This window comes from Punctularia strigosozonata (genome assembly GCF_000264995.1).
Source record: "Punctularia strigosozonata HHB-11173 SS5 unplaced genomic scaffold PUNSTscaffold_1, whole genome shotgun sequence".
In the NCBI taxonomy this organism is placed as follows: Eukaryota; Fungi; Basidiomycota; class Agaricomycetes; order Corticiales; family Punctulariaceae; genus Punctularia; species Punctularia strigosozonata.
In genome coordinates this window covers 246,054-266,962 of record NW_006767433.1, presented here as the reverse complement: position 1 = coordinate 266,962, position 20,909 = coordinate 246,054, and the positions used below count along the sequence as shown (strand labels likewise).

Below are 20,909 nucleotides of genomic sequence, written 5' to 3'. Positions count from 1 at the left end.
ATTTCCTACAGCACTGTCATGCTTTTCTTTGCTTGGGTTCGGTCTACTTCTGTGATTAGTACGTATGCTGCTGGTACTTACCCACCTCGTGTGTATTTGACTCTGTTGTATCGGAGATCTAGATCAAGAGCGCGTGCGATGAACTCACAATCTAATCTTATCTCCTTACACTACACTATGCCATATCGAGTCACCAAAATCTTCTCGCTCTGGGCCCGATATTTAAGTCTCCTGTTCATTACACCCAACGTTCCATCGCGCGAGGCTCTGCTTTTCATCCGCTTTCCATAGACATATAGACTAACAACAAAACCATGGCCCCTACTGCCACCAACGGCCACGTCAACGGCGGACCCGCGCTGAACATGCAAGGGGTGCCGACGCCTCTACCCAAAACTCTCGCCGTCAGCGGCGACAGCAACGGACTTGAAAAGCTGGGCCTACGGGATCTCGATGTACGTTCAATATGCCCTCGTTTTCTGTGCTCGCTGACGTTGGTGCTGTAGGCATCCCTACTCACGACCACTCTCGTCCCCGAATCAGACCTGAAGCCCATACCGGACACGAAGGACCTCGTGTTTGGGCAGACGAAGACGGAACATATGCTCACATGCTCGTTCGATCCGCAGACGGGATGGGGTACGCCGGAGATCAAGCCGTACGGTGCGTAACCACGATGTTCATTCTTACGGGACCATCGTTGAATATTCTGTCCCGGATATAGGTCCTTTTCACCTCGACCCTATGTCATCGTGCTTCCAATACTGCCCGACCGTCTTCGAAGGGATGAAGGTACGTGGCGCATCGCTTTTCCCGTCCGACTTTCGTTGACGATTGTTTCCACCAGGCATACATCGACCCGTCCGGCGAAGCCCGCTTGTTCCGCCCCGAGTTGAACATGCAACGTATGCAGCGCAGCTTGGCACGTGTGGCCCTTCCTGTGAGTACGCGATCCCTGCCGTGTTCGTCTGCGACAATTCGTGCATTCTGGAACGCTGACTACTGCACGTATTGCTAGCCCATCAACACTGAAGCACTTCTATCTCTCGTGAAAGCCCTGGTTCGTGTCGAACGACGATGGATACCCCGCACCAAGGGGTGCAGCCTCTACATCCGTCCTACTGTTATCGGCACGCGGGCGTGTACGTCGCTACCTCATACCCTATTACCGGTTTTCCTAATCATAACTCGACTTCACAGCGCTCGGCGTCAGCGCATCGGATCACGCCCTGCTCTACATCATCGTATCCCCCACTGGCCCTTACTTCCCCACCGGACCCAAACCCGTCTCGCTTCTTGGCATCCATGAGGTACGACACGTTTGATATCGAATATTTGACCCAGAAACTCAATGCCCTGATAGCATGCCCGTGCATGGCCGGGTGGTACCGGAGGCTTCAAGCTCGGCCTTAATTACGCCCCGGGCTTCATGCCTCAGAGGATCGCGGCTCAGAAAGGGTATGACTCAGGCTACGCTACACTCTCTTATGGAGTGGAAACTCACCCATCGTTTTCCAGCTATCAGCAAGTGCTGTGGCTCCTGAACGACGCCGACAAAGACGGTGTGGAAGACAACCACCTGAAGAACCTCCGGATTACCGAAGCGGGCGCGATGAACTTCTTCGCTGTTCGGAAACGGGACGACGGGGGTAATCCGGTGCTGTGACTAATAAATACTTCTGGGCTGACCTGAGCTTTCTTTAGATCTTGACGTAGTCACGCCTCCTCTCGATGGCACTATTCTGCCAGGCGTGACGAGGCAATCTTGCATCGAGCTCTTGTCCGCCCATGGCTCGAGGACTGTGCTCCCTGGCCTATCCCCAGAAACTAAGGTACGAACCAAACCACGTTTCCTCAGGGATCCTTGGAACTGACTCCGATACCCTCAGTTGCACGTCGAAGAACGGACACTGACCATCGCCGAACTCGTACAGTGGAACGAAGAGGGACGTCTTGCTGAGGTTCGTCGACGTTTATTATGTGTCTAGGAACAATTGCTTACAATGCTTTACTAGGCATTCTGCGTTGGTACGGCCGTGATTGTTGCCCCTGTGGGCCGTATCGGCTACACCTTCTCCACTGCATCAGGAGAGACGACAAAGGACTTGGTGTTCCCCCCGTACGAGGCGCACGGGCCTGTGGGCAACGCACTCTTCGAGCGGATCATAGATATCCAGGAGGGGCGGGAGGAGTGGCAGGGATGGAGTGTGCCTTGTTGATCAGATGGTCTTATCCATCTCATCTCGCCGTATAACACTGCAGCATACGGTCCCGGGTTGAAAGACGATACAACGCACACGACGGTACCTTCATATAAGGATAAGGATGCAATTGTTCAGGCAGCCTAGACGATGACGCTGGCAGTCGATCGATCGCATTTACGTTTCTGTCAGTCCGTTCAACGCTGTGTATCTCGATGGGCATGGGTGCAAATCACAAAACGAAACCACAGGGAGAGTCTATCGTACATATCCGGGAGTGAAGGGTATACAATGTATCCAAGGAGGGAAGACAACCCACAGCACAAGGATTCGCCAGACTCTCTTTCAGACTGCTGAGCAATAGCTAGGTGGCGGCGGAATCACAGGGAGAGGCCGAACCTTGGACGTTCTCTGTCCTTGAATCCTGGTGTCGCGCGATTCGCCCGAGACGTCGGAGTGAGGTGACTTCGTGGAGATGTTAGAGCGTTGCTCTGCATCCCGTTCAAGGTCGTGAGCTGGCGCGGCGCTCTCAACTGGCGCGCTCTCTTTGTCGGCCACCGTCGAGCCACTGAGCTGCGAAGTGTCTGACTGGTCGGTGCTGCCTGTTACGGAAGTGTTAACATTCAGCGTCATGGGTGCTTTCGCTCGGAGCTTCTCGCGCGTATTGAGCCTGATTTTGGGATGCAATCAGTTGCCTGTGTTCGGGATACAACTTCGGACGCACGCACATCGCGAGCAAACTATTCATGTAGAGCTTGGCCACGAAAATTTCCAGAGCCATGTAGGTGAGGCGATCTGGCGATACGATGCACTGTATATGCATTATATCATCAGAACGGCCGCCGCTTGAAGGGATCAGCATACCGTGACGAGCGTGATGAACGCAAAGACGCTACGACTTCATCAACAAAGATTTCTCAAAAATGCCCGCACACATACCTAGTCAATGCGCCTGTACCAATAACCCATAGAAGTATGACGTCTAGGATCGACGTCAGGCTAGGAGCATATGTAAGCTTCTGGCTCACGTCGTTGGGACAACAGAGAAAGCTTACTCGCGATATTCGGACCTAGGTCGCAATAGATAGTACGTGTTGGCGATGGTAATCAAGACGTCGATCGCGATATTGAAAGCGAAGGCGGCGTGAAAGATGCGCTGTGTTCGGGAATCAACGTCGGGTACCACAAACATGACATCAAAACGGACTGACGTGAACGCCCTTAATGTCGCCCCATACTGCAAGGTTCGCCCTATGCATAGTTCTTGCAATGTTTCATTATCTAGGAGATCCAGCACGTACGTGTTTGCGGCGGTCACTATATGCTGCTGTCAGCCTACGTGACATTTATATGAGGCTTGAACTCACAGAGAGATAATACTTGACACGAGTAGCGAGATGCATGGGGTTAGAGAGAGTATCGTATCCAAAGCGCTGAACACATACTCCAGCCACCTAAAACGCTGGAAGCCTGTAACAGTCAGCTACCATACCAAAGTGAAGGACATGTAGGTTCGTCACTCACGACTATCACAGGAAGCATTCCAACATTGGCCGAAACTGTGCGCACGAGAAATCATATCAGCGACGCATTGCCACCAATCGGACGTGCATACGCTTGAAAACCCGGAATGCATATATGCTCTGGACCATTGGAATGTATATGCAGTTGAGGACGACTTGGGCCTAACAGGTTGCGTTCAGCGCGGAGACACGACGTGATACTCCGAGCTCACCCGCAAGCTCCTGTTAGCTAGATGAATGATGACCAGTAGAACAAAGGCAAGGTCATGAAATCCTACCACACAATGTGTTGTAGTGCATCCGTATCCCCAAAATGACCCACAAGATAATAATACATGGCATGCATAGTCAACGCAGTCATCATGGTATCAACGGCGAGAAGAAATCCAATCTAGAATATGCTCCGTGGTAAACATGCATCTAATAGAGATAGCTGAGGCGCGTACTCACAAATATCTTGTGGAAGATGTGGTCCTGGTTGAAGCGAGTGTAATAAATGAGTGCCTGCAAGCCACCGACACCCCATAGCACAGCGGATACGAAGGTCCCGATTAAGAGCGCTCCGAAGGTGTCACCCAGGTGCAGTGAGGTAGAAGCCATTAACTCCCAAGCAGAATTCGGGCGAGTCTCGATGCTTGCTATCGCATATGCTGGCATGCTTTAAGAGAGTGGAATATACTTAGAACGTCGGGCATTCAACGTCGCAGCAGCGCTGGAGTCCACGATGATTGATGCATGTACACATCAAGCCCGAGATTTCCTTGGATGTACTTATATATGGCTGTGGAGAAGCCCATATAGAGCAAAGTCCACTTAACGAGCATGTTCCCGAGAGGATCAACGGCGTCAAGGTCCAACACGGATGACCGTGAGGTGGGCGAGGCGCGGCTGACTAGCAATTCTCCCACACCCACACAGCATCTGATGAGCAGCGTTCGATAGCTTGGCGCAGCTCATCGGTGATGTTCTCCTCCTTCTGCCGGTATACTTATATACAGCATGTTCTGATACTTCTCCTGAGTTATGGACATACCCATTGGAGCCTCCGACCCGAACTGTGATGGAGATTTGATACATAATCCCGATGTGAGCGCTATCGGCGTGCGTGTATCCTTCTACGTCCAAATTCTGCTCCTCGGTCAGTTCTGCATGCCCATTTGGTAAGGCCTTTACTAACCGTGACGTATTAGTTTGCAAGGGGGTGGGCTCTTCGAATCTTGAGTTATCCGGAAGAGTTACTCGGAGCGCTCAGAGCCACAAACGTTGGTTACTGTATTACCGCGTTATCGCTGGGTTTTGGGTCCTCTCCTCAATTGAACTTGTACGAGTGCGTGTTATGTGTCCATTCCAACAATGCTCGCCGGGGATAACGAATCATCTATCATAGTGGACTGGTGATATGCTATCTTTTGCTCTGATCGTGGACAGCGACTTTCTTGCCCGATTATATTGCCCACCCTGTGCACGCCCTAGTTCAGCGCCAGCGGAACTCATCACAGTTGGCGACCCTGCTGGCTATGGTCCAAACCTTCTTTGTGCTATCAACTACCTTGTTTATTTTGGGTACTGCCAACACCTTCGGTTCTGTCCCTGATTGTTATAGCATGGTCAAAGCTGCTAACTTTGGCTCCGTGGGTGCGATGGGACACTTCAGGATGATATCTCTGATGATTCTGGGTGTCTGCGCGATGATCTACTTCGTCTCGTGCGAGCTATGGATGGCTGAACTCTGGAGAACCGGCACGTCTGGCTTTTCTCAACCTTCGCTGGGCCCGCACTCGCGCGTATCAAGCCGGCGGATGATCATCGAGCTCATCTTCCTTCTCGTGATCAGTCCAATTTTTATCACTAACGTTGAATTGCTGCGATACTTCAATCATTCGGCGGATGTCGATATGAGCTGGGGATTTGGGCACGTACGCCGACGACCGGAATTTTCCCTGATGGAAACGAAGTCATCTATACATGTCTAGGTCCTTCCTGTCGCAATGACTGCCATACCAATATGGGATTGCGTCAAGATGATGTATCTAGATATCTTGGTTGGCGCTCTCGCGCCAAGTTCCATCGGAACGGATATCGTCGTGGAACCATCACCTACAGGGAGAACCAGATTCGAGCACATCGGCGCTCGCAGATGATACAGAGGAGTCCCGTCAGGCTCTGCAAAGGCGAAACGCTCGAGAGAACGTCAATAAACTCGAGGTCGCATTTCGTCAGAACCCGACGCCAAATAGTGGCGTGTCAGCGATTAGTCGAAGATCTGGGGATCCCTCGTCGGCACGCGCAGGTGTGTGTATGTGTGCTTCGACGGAGATGGTCGGTTATGTGATATACTACTCATCTTCTCCCCTTTTCGACGACAGTTTTAGCTGAAAATCTGGTGAATACTGCACTCCCCGTGTATCACGCATTGTGTAGTCTAATACCGGTCATGATCTAGTCATGCATCGGAGGTTTACAGTCAGCGCAAGCTACGAGCCCATAGTCAGGCAGTGCCCTCCGTGGCGTTCTCGGTGAATGAAGAGGCAGCGCTGAGCGTCGCCAAAATCCCAGAGCAGCGCATCGGTAAGCCTTCATTCGATTTTAGTTGCTCATCGCCTTATGAAACGTCACTGGCCATGGCAGACGCTTTCATTGCTCTCCAAGATTACATCACAAACATGTATCCTCCGGAGAGCATTGACATCTCGCCAGCTTGCCTCGGCGAAGGCGTTTTTGGCTGATATGATACACGTTTACTTGAATTGAACACAAGATTCGAATGGGGTGCCCATCCACTGACACGTCTTTCAGTTCCGTAAACAAACCCTTGACAAGATCATGGAACGACGGCAAGCGACGCTGTCCGAGTAATTCCCAAGACTGGATCTCTTTATCTGCCACGGAAGCCCTTCTGTGGAAACATGCGTCGGTCGAGGTCAATTATGCATGGAATACCTAGCGATCATCCACCATACCTTCGTCTTTTCCACCATTATCGCAATCCTCGTCCTGTTCCCTCGCCAAGGTTCCCCTTAAAGTCTACAATGAGCAGCTTATCCTCTTGATGCCTTTCACCGTCCACGTTCTTAACGGGGGCTGGCAAGTTTGCGTGGCCATCGCCGCCGTTCTCCTGCTCCCCGGCGCCGGTGACTCAGCATCGCGTATATTCCTCGGCCGGAGCGGGACTGAGGTTTCGAGCGCGCGCTTCTTCTGCCCCGTTACCACGCAGTTCATTGTCTTTATAGCCTGCGAGACCTTCGGGAGCTTGCCTCACCCGACAATAATAAGAGGGGTTTAGGACAGGTGAGCACGAGCGCCGGACTGAAGCCGACGCCTTGTCGCTGACCTATACCCCTACCTCCCAGATTCTGTCCCTATTGCTCGTCTCCGTTACAATATAAACCATAATCACATCGGATTCCCCTTCGACGGTCTCCACTGCAGACACAGGACCTTGAAAATTCCCGCCCTGCAACGTGCTGATTTGAGTTTGCATGTACGTGGATTGCATATTATATCAAGCATATGGCAGGCACACTCCGGAGACTGCTATTCTCGTCGTGTACCAATCGCCGTTATCCATACTCCATCATAAAGCGTTGGCTAAGGTATGGAGGGGAGGGCTTTCGATATTGACCCTTCGCGGAAAGGAAAGAGTCTGACTCTTGATTGCGAGAACATGCTGGTGTCAAGCATTGCCTACGACCAGACTCTGCAATCCGGGAAACAAGCTTTTGGCAAACCTTTCGAAGCTTGGACGAGGAGAGAACGCGGGCAGAAACCGGATTTCAAGGTTGACAACACTGAGATTTCCGTCGAATCCTTGGGGATTAACTGGAGGAGAGGAAGGCTGTCGCGTTGGATTCACGTGTATATGCAGGCTCTCCAATTGCGCGCACATAAGGGCCAATGATAACAGTGCGGAAGACGTAGTAGAGACCTTGCGTCCACTTCCGCTGTAATAGTATAGGAGGTTCAGGTACGTGAGGGCAGGGCACGAGCGAGCGATGTGCTCGATGACCTCATCAGTCCAGTCGTACGGAAGGGATATCGTGAGGTCACGAAGGCTCCCGAATTTCGGCATGCGCAGCATGGCAGTTGCCGGCGGCAGGGACGCCTGGTTCTGTAAATCCTGTACAATCAACGCCTGAAGGGTTTCCGTGCGACGTTGAAAGAGCGCGTCGAACACGGCGTCCCATTCATCTCCTGTCCCATTCGTGAAGGCAATGAACTTCAGTCTTTGTGCGTCGGGGGTACGGCTTGCGAGAGTATGTAGGACACGAACAGATCCGTAGTATGCCTGGTGGGCCACCGAAGGTCGCTCATAGGATATGATATCAGGAGTAGAATCCGCGTCCGCGAGCACGGATGTGCCCTGAAGATAGACAGAGAGGTCCATCATCAACGGCAGGTGCCACAATCGACCGAGCGCATCCAAGGAATCCAGACTGTCTTCCCCGGTCATCGGGTGCATAGCGATTGTTAGCTTGCGTAGCGAGGTAATTTGCGCTAGTAGTTTCGCCGTGAGCGGCGTGAACGTGAACTGAGGCATGGTAATCGTAGTGAGCCTAGGAGGCGGTGTTCGCGAGAGCTCGCGAATGAGCTCTGGCAGTTCGAGGTGAATAGAGCGAGTGGCCATCGCGATGTTGATCCACAGAATTTCAAGCTGGGAATGGAGATGGGACTTGATCATTAAGAGGGCGTCGGGTCCGTGGAATGTGTACGCATCGAAGCACAGGAACCGTACGCGGGGGAAAAGCTCAATGTCGTGCTCGAATGCCCTAAAGTATTCAAAGATGGAATGGAGATCCATGCGTGTGCCAGTATGGCTGATGTAAAGCTCTTTCACCCTACGAGAATAGTAGACAAAGCGTGATAGGTCATGCTTCTCTAGTGGACGCGTAAATTTCTGTGTCCGCGAGATGGTCAGCAATGCGCAATTGTAGCCGTTCCACCTAGCCGTTACATACCCATGTTCCTTCACCAGAATCCTCGTATGCAGGTATCAATCGCAGTAAACGGTGAAAGTCCTGGACCTTCGCCCACAACGCGCTCAAGGCAACTTCCGATAGTGTTTTACAAGTCAGAGCGAAGCCCAAGAGATCTCTGCACTCAGTTGTGCCCTTGTATGATATGATGAAGTCGACGATCTGCTCAACCGTGTCTTGTAGAAGCAGTACCCGGTGCATTTTGGCGAGTATATCCAGATGGTGACCGTTGTGAGCGAGTCCAGGTGAACCAGGGAGGGGTCGACTTATCAGATCATAGCTTAGCCTGAGAAAGGTGGTGAGAGGCGTTAAGGTTCACCCTGCCAGTTGCCCCCTTTACGACAGGAACGGCAAGAGCGTAACATAATTAGGAACCTCGTTATCGGTACGTGATTGTCTTCAGTCAGAGACGGAGGATCATGTTATCGTCGCGCGCCACACGGAGAGCTGACGCATGAATTTGTTTTTGCCTAAACACTGCAACTGGGCGATCACAGTTCCTGATTACGGTCACTAGTCTACCTAGTTGATTTCACTCGATCGACCAGTGGGGGACCGCGCGCCGCGGGCCCCTTTCAGACTAAGTTCTCATCAGCACCTTACTCGAAGCACCTCAGACAGCGTGGATACACCCTGCCGTCATTCAGGCATGTCCTGAAACTGCTCGGGGTTGGTATGGTGCCTCGAGATGCTTCACTTCCTCGTCAGTAAGCTGAATCTTCGTTGCAGCTGCAAGATATCTTCCGATGAGCTTCAGATCATACAATGATCAAGATCATATGCGCACCAATGAGATCCTCTAGGTTCTTGAGGCTTGTCGTGCCGACGATGGGAGCCGTGATGCCCTCCTTGCTCAAGCTCCACGCGATGGCTACTTGAGCCATTGTGATCCCGCGCTTGGTCGCGATCTCCTCGATCCTGCAGTAGCGGCGTTGAACTCGGGAGGCACTCAACTAGGCGGAGAAAACGTTGACACACCTAGCGATGATCTCTTCGGCCCCGTATCCAAGATATTCGCCTTGCCATCTGAGAAACTCGACCTCAGCGACAGAGAGACTTCTAAGAGATGCCGACGACGAGCGCCACGCATTACTCACGGGTCTGTCTCCTTGCGCTTCGTGGATGCGTACAGCGGACGACACACGACTCCGCGCGCAAGCGGGGACCAAGGAATAATGCCGACGCCAAAATGCTTCAACGTCGGGAACATCTCTCTCTCCTCTTCGCGGTAGATGACCGAATGGTGATTCTGCATCGAGATGAAGGGAGTGAGGTTGTGATCGCGTAGTCTGTCATGGGTTGTGTTGTTAATTCCGTGCGAGTTGTGGAATGGGAGGAAGAGCGTACTCTGCATGACGCTGAACTGCCACGCCCAGCAGGAGCTCATGCCAATGTAACGTACGTAGCCTGCTTGGACGACATCGTGAAGAGCTTGCATAGTCTCTTCGATCGGCGTCTGGGAATCAAAGCGGTGACACTGGAGTACGTCGATGTAGTCCAGTTGCAGCCTCTTCAACGACGCTTTGACAGAGTCAAAAATATGCTGTGAATCCAATGGGACGGATCGTCAGCAACTGTGCGAGAGCGAGAGGGGAGAAAGGCATGGACTGACCTTACGGCTCAGCCCATGCTGGTTCACGTAGCCTTTCTGGTCGAGGTTGCCGAACACGGTGTCCTCGCCGTAAGCCCTTCCGACGACGAAGAAGACCTTGGTCATCACCACGATCTCGCCACGGGGCAGATCAAGTTGCTTGATCGCGCGCCCGAGGATTTCCTCAGACCGGCCATAGGAGTAAACCTAAGCGCACGTTCGTCGTGAGCGAATCGTTCTTAGCGCAAGAGAAGCAGGTTGGACGTTTGCGGTGTCAAAGGTGTTGATCCCGGCATCGTATCTGCATTGGTCCCAGTTCACACCGTACGCTGATTCACCCCGAGAGCCCGATGACTCACGCAGCCCTGATATGCTTGATCGCCTCCTCCTCCTCAAGGACCCAGCCTTCCCACATGGGCGTACCATACGACATGCATCCGAGAATGAGCTTTGACACCTTCAAACCAGAGTTTCCGAGGCGCACTGTGCTCCATCGATAACAGCGAGGGTTCGCCCAATGGAACGGTCAGCATCTACTCCACAGTTTCGGGCGGCGACGGGCTCACCGTATGGCATCTCCTTGTTGACGACGGCAGACATATTTCGAATATGACGCTGAGCGTGATACGGGTCCTGATCAGATGAATCTTGCAGGCGCCATTGAAGGCAACGGATTTCTTAAAGCACCCCAACCCATCCGTGGATACAATCGAAGGCGGGAAAGTGGATCAAACGGGTCGCATGTCAGTCAGCGGCCGAGCGGTTGCGTACTCGTCCAACGTTCATGCCGCTGCGCGCGATATATGGGTCTGCTCTGAGCCAGGGATTCCCAAAATTGTCGTTTCGGATGGTGAGGACGTGGATATAATTGGACGATTTCGAGTCGATGTGGTATGTTGTCAGGTGGTGTAACGAAAGCAACGAGCCAGTAATGAGCGCTGGGTTACATAGGAGCTTCGAGGAGGAAGAGAAATTTGCATTCGAGAATGTGCCTTCGTTGTCGTCGTCCACAACGTTGAACGCAACGTGCGACGCGAAAACCCGGCACCGCACGTGGTCCCGCCTGGACGGCGCATTCCTCCCAAAGGACGGAAATGTGCAAAGCTGTGACATTGCCTAAAGCTATTTGGTGCTGGCATTGTCCGCATTTCCCATTCTGCGGTATGCACAGAGCGTATCAAACGACGGATCCCATACACCCTATCATTCGTCCAGCGTGGCGTAAAACAGACATGGCGCACAGTCTTCCCTTCCGACCAGGCGGATCGACTCTTTGGGACCATCGCCTTCAGACGACAACGCGACGCTCGCGGTCTTACGCGTGGCCGATGACGGCCCTCGGCTGATACGGCCCCTCGAGGTACGCAACCTCATCCTCCGCCAGCTCCACGTCGACCGCCGCTACAGTCCACCATCAGCACCAGTTCGGATAGATCAAGCAAGACGGGTCGAGGGTGGCAAAGTGACACGCACCAATGAGTTCCTCGAGATTCTTCACGCTCGTGCTGCCGACGATGGGTGCGGTGACGCCCGGCTTTCGCAAGCTCCACGCGAGCGCGACCTGCGCCATGCTCAGCCCGCGCTTCTTCGCAATCTCCTCCACCCTGTGAAACCGATTACACGTCAGCATATCCATAGCCCACGGAATAAGGGACGGAGAGATGGATGGATGGTAATCACCGGGTGACGATCGCGTCCGTGCCGCCTCCCGCGTACGCGCCGATGAGCGCGTCGACCTGCGTGCGGGTCGTCTGCACGCTCAGCGGGCGCGTGAGGATGCCGCGCGCGAGGGGGGACCAGGGAATGACGCCAACGCCGAAGTGCTTGAGAGTGGGGAACATCTCACGTTCCTCTTCGCGGTACACGAGCGAGTGGTGATTTTGCATCGAGATAAAGGGCGTCAAGTTGTGACTGATCGCGTAGTCTGTCCACGCGCCAGAGGCTGATCAATTATGACGTATATGCGCGGGCTGGAGAGAAACGCACTCTGCATGACGTGGAACTGCCATGCCCAGCAGGAGGACATGCCGATATAGCGCGCGTAGCCGGCCTTGACGACGTCGTGCAGCGCTTGCATCGTCTCCGCTACGGGCGTTTCTGGGTCGAAACGGTGGCATTGGAGCACGTCGACGTAGTCCAGCTGCAGGCGAGCGAGCGACGCCTTGACCGAGTCGAAGATGTGCTGTGTGGTTGGTTCCGTCAGCCAAGCGCACCGATGAGGCCGGAATCAGATGGGAGGGAGGAGGAACGCACCTTGCGCGACAGCCCGTGCTGGTTCACGTATCCAATCTTGTCGACCTCCGCGCTGGGTAGCCCAAAGGCGCGCACGGCCGGCTCGCGCCCGACAGCGAAGAAGACTTTGGTCATCACCACGATCTCATCCCGCGGCAGCTTCAGCTCCTTTATGGCTTTCCCGAGCACGACCTCGGACGCGCCGTTCGAGTACGCGTTCGCTGTGTCAAAGGAGTTGATCCCGGCCTCGTATGCGAGCTTGATGTGCGCGATCGACTCTGCCTCGGGCAGGACCCACTGTTGCCACTCGGGCGTGCCTATATGCGTTAAGGGGGTGCGTGAGTGCGAGTGCGATCACGATGTGGGTTGGTGGGTTGCGAGTAGGGGTTTTATAGGACGATTGGGAAAGGTGTGTACCATAGGACATGCAGCCGAGGATGATCTTAGACACCTTCAACCCCTAGTTACCCAGTCGCACTATGTATCGTGATTGATCAGATGTCGTTCAAAACGCCGGATTAAGCTCATCAGCGTACCATAGGACATCTTCTTGGTCGGAGCGTTGGCCATGTCTGCGGGATATATGCGGTGCTGGAGGGAAGTAGGTCAAGAGGGGGCTTTGAACATCTCAAGATCAGTGCTCGCGGTATTTATACCAGGCTTCACATGATTATTCAGGCCGATCCAAATGGTCTGTGTGTCATTCGACCCCTCGTTCAGTCAGCAGGTACCGTGTTCTGGCGCAGAAAAGCTATGATCCATGGAGGGTGTCTCGGCACCGATATCGTTGTCGGCGGTCGTGGTCAAGCAAGTTCAAAGTTCTCGTTTGTTTGGATTACATGGATGGAAAGGCCGCTCGTCCGTGATATGGCTCGTGTTATCCGATAGATCGACCTTGGACGCGAAGCGGCGAACGCGAGATCGCCCAGCTCGAGCGAAGGTGAGGCAACGCACGTGATCCATCCAGAATTTCTGCTGCAGGAGTTTCTGCAGGCTCTAGCAAGGACGCTGTACCCACCATCCACCTTGTATCCTCCGGATTACTCGCTCGAACATAGGAGCAATAAAATATGGCCCGTCACCCACGCAAAAAGCAGCGCACTGATAAGTCTACGCGCGGCGCGGCCCCGCTTGGTGCAGCGGTCTCTCTAGACGACGATGCAAGCAAGGATGACGAGGAGCGCAGGCTCGAGAGCGCCCTCTTTGGTGTGCCATATGTGCCAAGCTGGAAGGGAAAACAGAAGGAGACGATCGTGCCAGACGAGGATGAAGCGCACGACCAACCGGAGGTGGAGGCAGCAGGGCGGGAGTTGGAGGGGATGCTCGATTCTGACGTTCGTACTACTCGTGGTCTATCGTATTTTGGGCAATTCGAATTGACAATGATTGAATGTACAGCTGTTCTTCGTGGACGACGCCGTGCCGTCGACGAGTAAGGGACCTTCAGTCGCGGACTTCGCAGACGACTTTGGCAATAACCTGCCAGGAGACGAAATTTCTGAAAAGGGCCAGCAAGACGACAGCGGCGAACCCCAACATGCCTTTTCACCAGACAACTCCGACACAGAATCAGAAAACGGCCAGGACGAAAGCACATCTTCCGGCTCCGACTCAGAACCCGACCGCAACCCGCTCAACCGCCCCTCCTCTCCCGCCGCTCGCCCTACCTGGGCCACTACCTCCACATCACCATCACATCCGGACGCGAAAACAAAGTCTAAGAAGAAAGCCCCGGCATGGACCGACCCCGCCGATGCCTCGCTGACCGTGTCACTCGCCGCACCCCGGCTCCGCAAACTTCGCGATGCTCCAGGGGACGATTCTGTCTCCGGGCGCGAATACGAGCGCCGGTTGCGGCGGCAGCACGAGCGCATCCACGGCACCGCGTCATGGGCGGATAAGGCGCGCAAAAAGCTGCGCGGAACGGCAAAGCGGCGACGCGGATCCGACTCTGAAGGCGACAGCGCGCTTGAGGAGGACGAAAAGGAGCAGGAAGATGGGGGACTGGACGACCTCCTTGCATCGACGGGCGGGCTGTTGTCACGGAAGAAGACGCGCACGATCGCACCGGGAACGCTGTCCATCGAGCGTCTGCGCGACGCGAACGTGTCCGCCAAGGCGGAGGGCGCGATCAAGAGCGTTCAGTTCCACCCCTCTCCCCGTGTGCCCGTGATGCTTACTGCGAGCGCCGACCGGCGGCTGCGTCTCTTCAACGTGAGTAGTCCTTCGGCTTCATCCGCAAAGTATGAGATACTTATGACCAAACTTGCGCGCAGATTGATGGCCACACGAATCCGCATCTGAGCACCATCCATATCCCTGCACTACCCCTCTCCTCCGCAACGTTCCATCCCTCCGGCAGCTCAATCCTCCTCACCGGGTCCCGCCCCTTCTTCTACGTGCACGATCTTCAATCCGGTGCCACCACCAAATCCGCCCGCGGTCTCTGGGGCACCTCCTTCACCTCCTCTACCTCCACCTCAACGGCCGAACTCACCATCGGCGACAACTGCGCCTTTTCCCGGGACGGCTCCGTCCTCGCGATTCCCGGGCGGCGCGGCGCTGTACACCTGCTTGACTGGGCTGCAGGTGCGGGCTCGGGTCAGGTCGTCGCCTCGATCAAGGCGACGGCAGACAGGGGGGCACGCAGCTTATTGTGGGACGCACGGCGAGAGGGCACGCTACACGTGCTCGGCGAAGATGGGGAAATGTACATGTGGGACGTGCGCGGGCGGCGCTGCATGCGGCGGTGGCGGGACGAAGGCGCGTACGGCGGACGGGTGCTCGCAGGCGATGCCCGGGGGCGGTATACCGCAATCGGGTAAGGATTTCCACACCCGTGCGGTGCCAGGACTGTGCGTCTGACGAGATATCAAACGTGCGTTTTTAGGTCCGCGACGGGATATGTGAACGTGTACTCGAACGACGAGACGGACCCAAGCACGGATGTGGTGGCGAGGCCGAAAAGCCTGAAGGCGATCGGTAACCTCACGACCGCCGTGTCGGCGCTCCGGTTCAACCACGACGCGCAGCTGCTCGCGATCGCAAGCAGCGTGAAGAAGGACCAGATGCGCTTGGTACGTGGCCATTTTTATTTCCTGCTGTTCTCCTTGTTTTTGGCGTCCGCCATCCGTTTTCCGAGCCTATCGCCGCATCTGCCGGCGTATGCTATCGCCTTCCTGCACTCTTTCCCGTCCCCTTCCTGCAAAAGAATTGCACGATTGCTGACGCGCACGCTCGCAGATTCACCTCCCTTCGCTCACTGCATTCTCGAATTGGCCCACGTCCGGAACGCCCCTTGGGCATGTCAACGCCGTTGACTTCTCGGCGGGCAGCGAGTACGTCGCGATCGGGAACAGCCGCGGACGCGTATTGCTTTACCATCTTCGCGATTTCGGGCTTTCCTAGACGCATACATGCGCGTTTGCGGGTGTATGCGCTGCGCCAAACAGCCATCGCGGGACGTGATCACACGCCCGTGTTTTGTGCGATCTGTGGATTGGCTGCAACGTACATCAATGCGTAGGGCTACAAAATGATAGTAAGAATACAATTCTGTCGCGTGGATAATCATACAGCGACAGCAATACGATATTATAAGGACTGTCCAATCGGCGGTATACGTGCAATTATACATCAGCGACACGATAGCAACAAGGAAAATATAGAGAACTTAATGGCTGATGTAGCCTGAGCATCATACAGTGAACTGCGATAGCAACTTGGTGTATGTATCCGAGATCTGGGTACTACTAGGTCAGTCAGTCGCGAGCGTACGGGAAATACCTACCTTTTCGGCGCGTTGCGGTCCATCGGGGACATACCTGCACATAACTGTGGATAGCTCGAACCAGCGTTTGGCCTCGTCCAATAAGGAGGCGCTAACAGAGCAGGTCAGATTGACGCGGCACGGATTGCGAGCCGTATGTACGCACTAGAGGCATTCAATCCCCGTGTTATACGCGGTACTGAGGAGCCAGAGACGCTCGTCTTGTGGGTACTCCTGCCGAGTACAGGATAGAGACGTCAGTTACAACTCCGGGGTGAATGGCCCGACACGAGAACATACATTCGCTTCCGCTCCACCGTTCTCTTGGATCTCCTGGAGCACAGCGATCGCCTGGTCCATGTAGCCCACCGCCCTGATTCGCTCCGCGGGCTGGCCCTTGGCCAGCAGAATGGTACAGATGGCGCGAAGCCAGCGCGAGAACTTATCCACGGTGATACTATTCCGGTCGAGGCTGGCATGCAAGAGACCCTGGGTGCGTCCTCGGATCAGTCACGTAATCGAGATCAGGGTCGTGATTCGGTTACCTCGAGTGCAGTATAGAGCACACCCGAAGGACAATCCTTTTCGGCCCACTGGAAACGAGCCGTGAGCCGAAGATGATGACGGCATCGTATGCCTAGACACTTACGAGGATATCGGCTATGGCCTCGTACGTCCTCCCGACATCCTGATCCGCCTGTGTGAGTTCCTAGCGCGAGCTTCGGTGAGAATGGTTGGCGGCGCCACGAGAGCTCTAATGGTCACCTGGATCGTGTTCAGGACATCATCCCAGGCTTGCAATCGCGAAGACATCTCGACTTGGAAGACGCGCAGCAGATGAACGAACGATCGAGCGCGGCCGGTGTATTCATCCGTGCTCAACTTGCCACTCTTGAGGATAACTTCCACCCTTGTCTTGCAGGCCGTAACGTCGGAGAAGGTCTCGCGTAAACGATCTGTCTGGTAGAGTTCAGACGTCGCTTAGCGTGATTGCGATACCGGCCACCCACAGGACACTCGTTTGCCGCGAATTCCTCTCGAAGAGCAAAAACTGACAGCCACTTGATGAGTGGCAGTGGATACAGGCGAGTCATGCCTTACCCCTGGCGGCTGTTGCGCAGAACGATGCCTGGATGATGTGAACATACAGGTCTGGATGTGCATCGATCATATGTGCGCAATATACTTCTAGCAACTGAAACATAGATGAGCAGAGGATGCACGGCACGTTACGAAGGAGGGAAAGAACCTGTCGTGCGAAGTCAAACAGCTCGGGCACGCTATTCCCATATTCCGGTCGTTCACTGCATCCCTCAACGGCGCAGTTGTACGCTGTTCGCCAAAGCCACGACACTTCTTTGGCTATTGCCGCTATGCCTTCCTTTTCCCTGGTCTCTTCAACTAGGCGAAGAGCTAGCATTCCAAGGTGAGCATTGCCATGGATTTGACAGACTACTGTCCCTGTACCTGTACCAATATGTCTGAGCAGCCGTTGCACCAGTGGTGGGCTGTGGAGAAAGGCATGAGCAAAATCCAGAAGCTCGGTTGACTGACTCACGCCTGCAGCTTGTGTTCGTCCAGTAGCCTCATGATTAACCTAATGCAACATCGAGAAAGGGTGATTACTTCAACTGCCGACTGAAACCCTTCCTTGGCCTCCAATGTTGCTATCAACGCTTCGAGGACGGACAACAGCAAGGCGCTCATGTCGGACTCATGAGCCAACTTGGTAGCCAAAAGGAGCATCTTTCGATCGAAGTCAGGTGCATTGACCATGCGCTCCACGGCGTCGATTGCTGATCGATGTGAAAGTGAGCGTTATCGTAGGCGAAAATTTTGTCGGAAGGTCATGATTACCTTCATCTTCTAAACCTTGACAGGGAAGACATTGAGTTACGGTGATTACCCCACATGCGAGTGAAAGAACTAACCTTGGTAAGCGGCTCCAAGAAACACAATGTAATTCGTGGCGGCTTCATTCAATGGACAACGTCTTACTACCTCGGATGCTCGCGAGAACTCCTTCAGGTGTATATGGCACAAGGCCGCCTTCCGGTAGCATTTCGTCACCGCTGGGGTTCCGATGCTTTGAAAGACCTCATGTGTGCCGATGAGATACCAGTCCGCAGCCGGACTATAGGCCTTCGCGAGGTAATGACGTTCACCACGCTGCCACAGGAGCTATCCATACAACATGAATGAAGCGATGTAAATAGACGAATAGACCCAGCCACGAAGCTACGAACCGTGAGGCAGGCCGCGGCTGGGACCTTCGGGAGGTCAAAGCCCGTCTCCACAATAGCTTATCTTCGCAGTCAGAAACGACTTCGCGTGCACAGAATGGGGATGACCCACATGTCAATACATTGCTCAATTCCACGAGAGCTTGCTTGTGATCGGTGCCTTTGGATACGTGGTAGATGAACGAGAGTAACAACTTCCCAACGAACGCAGCACCGGCGTCGTCGGGGGCCGCCAGCGCGCGGCGTATCAGATGTCCTGTGGCAGACGTTACCAGATCGCTTGACAGCATCAGTTCACGTCCACGCAGAAAAACGAAGGCAGTTCACTGTTGTTGGTTTAGAGTCCGCAGATCTTGTAGGACACTAAACATAGAATTAATGAAGGATCTATTGACTTTGCGTTCGGGAAGCTGTGAGTTGCTACGAACTCGGCGACATCTTCATCTGTATAGCTCATGTGATCGATAACATCATAAAATGCTGGACGATGAAAAACCCTGTTAATGCCGAGGCACCCGTTGCCGCACATGAACCCACTGACCGTCCAGAAGCAGCGAATCGGGCGCCTTGCGCCGCTTCAACACCGCAATCCGCATCCATCTTAGTTGCTGATACTCCGGCTTACCCTGGGATCGTTCTCAGCAGATGGACAGTCGCACACGCGAGAGTTCTCACCGTTTGGGGCGATTCGTTGACGGATGCGAGAAGCTCCCGGAGGGTGGCTTCTGCACGCGTGAGATTCTCCGGATCCTGCGAGGAGGAGTGGTAATACGCGCGAGCTGTAAGGATCGAGGGTGAATCGAAGCGACAGGCCGCGATGCAAAAAAGCGGCTGACCGAGGCTCCGCAGAACGGATCGCTAGATTGGCCCGTCAAAGATGATCAATACGACGTGCCACCCTCTTACCTTCAACTCCGCAAGGCCCGGGGTAGCGGCAACGTCAATGTGCTCTACTAGGGAAAACGCTTTCTGCAACCAGCGAACTGCCTCCTGTGCGCGCTTCGCAGTGATTCCCAACGCACGTTCACTCTCAGGCACTTTGAGGTAGGATCGACCTATTTGCATCACTTTCGCGGCGACCTCCTCGCGCTACGTGGAGTTGCCCGGTGAGAGACGCGCACTACGGAATGTCATGCGGAATGAACTTACGTCCTGGGGTAGCACAAGTGCGAAACGCTGATGGTCTGTTTCTGCACATTGTCACGTGTAAGACGGGAACTTCGGATCGTTGCTCAACTTAATTGGTACGGACCGGTGATCTTCTGTAACATGAAATGGGCAACTCCGTCATTGCCTTCACGCCAGGCCTGTACGTCCACGATACCGGGTCGTGAGAATCAAGCGCATATATGGGTCTGAGTGACTCACGGCCTCCATGCGGCATGTAAAGTAATTGATCGTCGCACGCGCCCTCGCTTGCTCGTGGGCGCCCCCCGGGTCATCGGCACTCCTGAGGGTCTCTTCGAACTGGGACGACAGGAGCCAAGATCACATCAGCCGCGCGAATGTCGGACCTGAGGGGGACAATATCCGTACGACAGCGGCGGATCCGAGTATGCTGGCGGCGGCATCGTTGTTCCCCACTTCTGCGCGCAAAGGATAAGAATATGAAATCGTCTTACAGGGTCGTGGAGCGCTAACCTGATAGAGCCGCGCCTGCTTTGCTGGCCAACTGGAGTGCATGCGCCAAAGCTTCCGCGCAATCAGTCGAGATCTGGCATTGAAGCCAACACCATCCGACTCCGCATCGTGAAACTCACTCTCGACTCCAGGCTTTGTTTCCAGCCCGGCTTCTATCAAGCGGAACCCAGCCGCTCGCACTGGGATCGCGCATGAGGTAAGAACAAGAACGAGTCACGACTGAAGGTGCGTACGAGCAGCGAAGAGCGCGCGGCTTCCTGTGTCGGAGTTCTGACGAAGGATACCGGAAGCGTTCCACACGCCCACACCTTGAAGCGCCGTGGCGCAAGAGAGGGCCTGACGCGTCAACGCGGAGAAATGGGATGCATATGGATCCGGATGGAACTACCGCGCGCACCTTCATTGTCCAGGCTGTCCGCAATCTCCTGCCAGTTTTTGGTCGACTTAGGGCGTTGTTTCGAGAACGCATGTGCAAGCCCCGCGACTTCATTGAGTTCCCTTATCAAGGCAGTACGATCTGAATGGCTGATGTCGGTTAACTTGGGTTTGATCCTGGTCAATACAGCTGGAACAACTCTGTTGGTCAAGGCGGACATAGAGGCTAAATACACGCGAAGACCTTTCAGTTTGTCATATGTCACGTGTAGTTGCGCTATAGTGTTGTTCTTCGTGGCCGACATAGCTATGAAACCGAAGAACGCGGTCGCGGTTTGGAAGGCAGCACGCGCATATAGCC

At 54.4% G+C, this 20,909-nt stretch overlaps 5 protein-coding genes across 5 annotated transcripts; 1 reads left to right on the top strand and 4 right to left on the bottom strand.

Moving 5' to 3' along the window:
* Nucleotides 1-256: 256 nt before the first annotated feature.
* On the top strand, nucleotides 257-2,516 carry PUNSTDRAFT_48252 (branched-chain amino acid aminotransferase II). The gene is made up of 11 exons (XM_007378034.1): nucleotides 257-455; nucleotides 507-663; nucleotides 725-792; nucleotides 848-940; nucleotides 1,019-1,142; nucleotides 1,201-1,310; nucleotides 1,364-1,458; nucleotides 1,519-1,649; nucleotides 1,705-1,832; nucleotides 1,890-1,961; nucleotides 2,016-2,516. Exons 1-11 carry the CDS (start codon nucleotides 315-317, stop codon nucleotides 2,217-2,219), a joined length of 1,323 nt encoding a protein of 440 aa, XP_007378096.1. The 5' UTR covers nucleotides 257-314; the 3' UTR covers nucleotides 2,220-2,516.
* A 30-nt stretch (nucleotides 2,517-2,546) lies between these two features.
* PUNSTDRAFT_40862 (uncharacterized protein) lies at nucleotides 2,547-3,460 on the bottom strand (the record flags this gene model as incomplete). Its single annotated transcript, XM_007378033.1, has 6 exons — nucleotides 2,547-2,871; nucleotides 2,930-3,012; nucleotides 3,066-3,093; nucleotides 3,141-3,200; nucleotides 3,257-3,357; nucleotides 3,413-3,460. The coding sequence occupies 6 exons, from the start codon at nucleotides 3,458-3,460 to the stop codon at nucleotides 2,547-2,549; spliced, it is 645 nt and encodes a 214-aa protein (XP_007378095.1).
* A 3,937-nt stretch (nucleotides 3,461-7,397) lies between these two features.
* PUNSTDRAFT_128865 (uncharacterized protein) lies at nucleotides 7,398-8,898 on the bottom strand (the record flags this gene model as incomplete). Its single annotated transcript, XM_007378032.1, has 2 exons — nucleotides 7,398-8,618; nucleotides 8,680-8,898. The coding sequence occupies 2 exons, from the start codon at nucleotides 8,896-8,898 to the stop codon at nucleotides 7,398-7,400; spliced, it is 1,440 nt and encodes a 479-aa protein (XP_007378094.1).
* A 267-nt stretch (nucleotides 8,899-9,165) lies between these two features.
* On the bottom strand, nucleotides 9,166-13,132 carry PUNSTDRAFT_117078 (Aldo/keto reductase). The gene is made up of 15 exons (XM_007378031.1): nucleotides 13,057-13,132; nucleotides 12,938-12,997; nucleotides 12,542-12,837; nucleotides 12,275-12,470; nucleotides 11,969-12,212; nucleotides 11,762-11,892; nucleotides 10,855-11,689; nucleotides 10,648-10,771; nucleotides 10,553-10,589; nucleotides 10,310-10,495; nucleotides 10,041-10,240; nucleotides 9,795-9,986; nucleotides 9,676-9,723; nucleotides 9,485-9,615; nucleotides 9,166-9,426 (listed from the first exon to the last, which is right to left on the bottom strand). The coding sequence occupies exons 7-15, from the start codon at nucleotides 10,886-10,888 to the stop codon at nucleotides 9,341-9,343; spliced, it is 1,038 nt and encodes a 345-aa protein (XP_007378093.1). The 5' UTR covers nucleotides 10,889-11,689; nucleotides 11,762-11,892; nucleotides 11,969-12,212; nucleotides 12,275-12,470; nucleotides 12,542-12,837; nucleotides 12,938-12,997; nucleotides 13,057-13,132; the 3' UTR covers nucleotides 9,166-9,340.
* Nucleotides 13,133-13,539: 407 nt separating this feature from the next.
* Nucleotides 13,540-20,769, bottom strand: PUNSTDRAFT_139817 (uncharacterized protein; the record flags this gene model as incomplete). The annotated part of the gene is made up of 34 exons (XM_007378030.1): nucleotides 13,540-13,854; nucleotides 13,919-14,734; nucleotides 14,797-15,341; nucleotides 15,411-15,597; nucleotides 15,764-16,262; nucleotides 16,311-16,401; nucleotides 16,456-16,523; nucleotides 16,590-16,778; nucleotides 16,835-16,882; nucleotides 16,939-16,998; nucleotides 17,055-17,249; nucleotides 17,300-17,340; nucleotides 17,391-17,484; nucleotides 17,539-17,702; nucleotides 17,757-17,797; nucleotides 17,848-18,085; nucleotides 18,147-18,161; nucleotides 18,221-18,470; nucleotides 18,536-18,591; nucleotides 18,645-18,811; nucleotides 18,860-18,895; nucleotides 18,961-19,012; nucleotides 19,074-19,158; nucleotides 19,208-19,311; nucleotides 19,369-19,390; nucleotides 19,439-19,621; nucleotides 19,682-19,722; nucleotides 19,785-19,839; nucleotides 19,901-19,999; nucleotides 20,069-20,118; nucleotides 20,174-20,224; nucleotides 20,293-20,352; nucleotides 20,407-20,481; nucleotides 20,571-20,769. 30 exons carry the CDS (start codon nucleotides 20,767-20,769, stop codon nucleotides 16,218-16,220), a joined length of 2,874 nt encoding a protein of 957 aa, XP_007378092.1. The 3' UTR covers nucleotides 13,540-13,854; nucleotides 13,919-14,734; nucleotides 14,797-15,341; nucleotides 15,411-15,597; nucleotides 15,764-16,217.
* Between the last annotated feature and the right edge of the window lie 140 nt (nucleotides 20,770-20,909).

What these genes read in the sequence shown, in the direction of transcription:
- PUNSTDRAFT_48252 (XM_007378034.1), top strand. Translation starts at nt 315, where the DNA reads ATGGCCCCTACTGCCACCAACGGCCACGTCAACGGCGGACCCGCGCTG. An exon ending in TGTTATCGGCACGCGGGCGT is followed by an intron (nt 1,143 to 1,200) that starts GTACGTCGCTAC and finishes TCGACTTCACAG; the next exon opens with CGCTCGGCGTCAGCGCATCG. An exon ending in GCCTATCCCCAGAAACTAAG is followed by an intron (nt 1,833 to 1,889) that starts GTACGAACCAAA and finishes CGATACCCTCAG; the next exon opens with TTGCACGTCGAAGAACGGAC.
- PUNSTDRAFT_117078 (XM_007378031.1), bottom strand. Translation starts at nt 10,888, where the DNA reads ATGTCTGCCGTCGTCAACAAGGAGATGCCATACG. An exon ending in ATCAAGCATATCAGGGCTGC is followed by an intron (nt 10,590 to 10,647) that starts GTGAGTCATCGG and finishes GGACCAATGCAG; the next exon opens with ATACGATGCCGGGATCAACA. An exon ending in ACACCTTTGACACCGCAAAC is followed by an intron (nt 10,496 to 10,552) that starts GTCCAACCTGCT and finishes ACGTGCGCTTAG; the next exon opens with GTTTACTCCTATGGCCGGTC.